The sequence below is a fragment of the Micropterus dolomieu genome, unplaced genomic scaffold (assembly GCF_021292245.1).
Source record: "Micropterus dolomieu isolate WLL.071019.BEF.003 ecotype Adirondacks unplaced genomic scaffold, ASM2129224v1 contig_2284, whole genome shotgun sequence".
NCBI lineage: Eukaryota > Metazoa > Chordata > Actinopteri > Centrarchiformes > Centrarchidae > Micropterus > Micropterus dolomieu.
The window spans coordinates 9109-10373 of NW_025731274.1; the positions used below are offsets into that span (position 1 = coordinate 9109).

The 1265-nt window shown below is 49.3% G+C and overlaps 1 protein-coding gene across 1 annotated transcript in view; it reads right to left on the bottom strand.

Moving 5' to 3' along the window:
• Positions 1 to 897, bottom strand: part of ugcg (UDP-glucose ceramide glucosyltransferase) — a gene marked incomplete at its 5' end in the record, with an annotated part of 4849 nt that extends 3952 nt beyond the window's left edge. The window contains 3 exon segments of the mRNA XM_046041393.1: positions 381 to 493; positions 582 to 683; positions 795 to 897. Of these exon segments, the coding sequence (XP_045897349.1) occupies positions 381 to 493; positions 582 to 683; positions 795 to 897 (318 nt within the window).
• Positions 898 to 1265: the final 368 nt, after the last annotated feature.

Here is a 1265-nt window from a genome sequence, read left to right on the forward strand (position 1 = left end):
TAAACACAGGTTAGCATTAGCATCTGTTAGCACTTATAAACACAGGTTAGCATTAGCATCTGTTAGCACTTATAAACACAGGTTAGCATTAGCATCTGTTAGCACTTATAAACACAGGTTAGCATTAGCATCTGTTAGCACTTATAAACACAGGTTAGCATTAGTATCTGTTAGCACTTATAAACCGTCACGTTAGCAGAGATGTAGGAGCGAGGGTGGGACGTCCCGAAATACACACGCCTCATTGGCTTTAAAGGCTAGTTCTAAACATACTTTAACATGACGTTAGCATTGCTATGCGATTGCTAAAAGTTTTGATCGCATGCAAACCTGGAAGCCAGCCAGAAGACTTAGCTTGAGGTTCGCTTGTTAGCTTTTACCTGCTCCAGTGTGGCGGCGAAGCCTTGGCGGTCGGCAACATATGGCAACCCATGGACCAATCCCACCTTCTCTGTCATCTGATTGGTCAGATCTGTCAGGGTGTCAGGTTTCACTGCCACACACACACAAACACAGAGTTAGCATTAGCAGGTAGGACGAACGTGTCTCGGCGTCGACAGTAAAAATGAGACTGTCCTGACCTCTGATGCCTCTGTCACAGATCCAGACCAGGCCATATTTGGCTCCTTCGTAGCCCGGCATCAGGTTGTTGATCTTGGGGTTGATTCCAACTTTCTTCCCCCCTGAGAACCGAAGAACAACACATGCTAACATTAGCCGCTAACAAAAGGCGAGTTACATGTTGTTAGATGATGTTGACAACAGCGGAACAAGTCTAACAACAAAAGTCTCACCGATGAATAATCGAGCGTCCACGTTGGGATATTTTCCCAACAACTTTTTACAGACGTCAACAGCTGGATCGTCCTGGTCCTGAACGCACAGCAGGATCTCGTACTGCAAAACAAAAAGGTTCAAATTACTGTACAAACCCCTGGAACGGGTCAGGTTTGGTTCTACTGTAGTCAGGGGTAGTTAAACAGTAGCTTAGGGCAACCAGATGGTAGCTGGGGCAGCCACAGAGCAGAGACACAGTAGTCAGGTGGTAGGAGTCAGGTGGTAGGAGTCAGTGGTAGGAGTCAGGTGGTAGGGGGCGGGGCAGTCAGTGGTAGGAGTCAGTGGTAGGGGGCGGGGCAGTCAGTGGTAGGAGTCAGTGGTAGGGGGCGGGGCAGTCAGGGGGTAGGAGTCAGGTGGTAGGGGGCGGGGCAGTCAGGTGGTAGGAGTCAGTGGTAGGAGTCAGGTGGTAGGAGTCAGTGGTAGGGGGC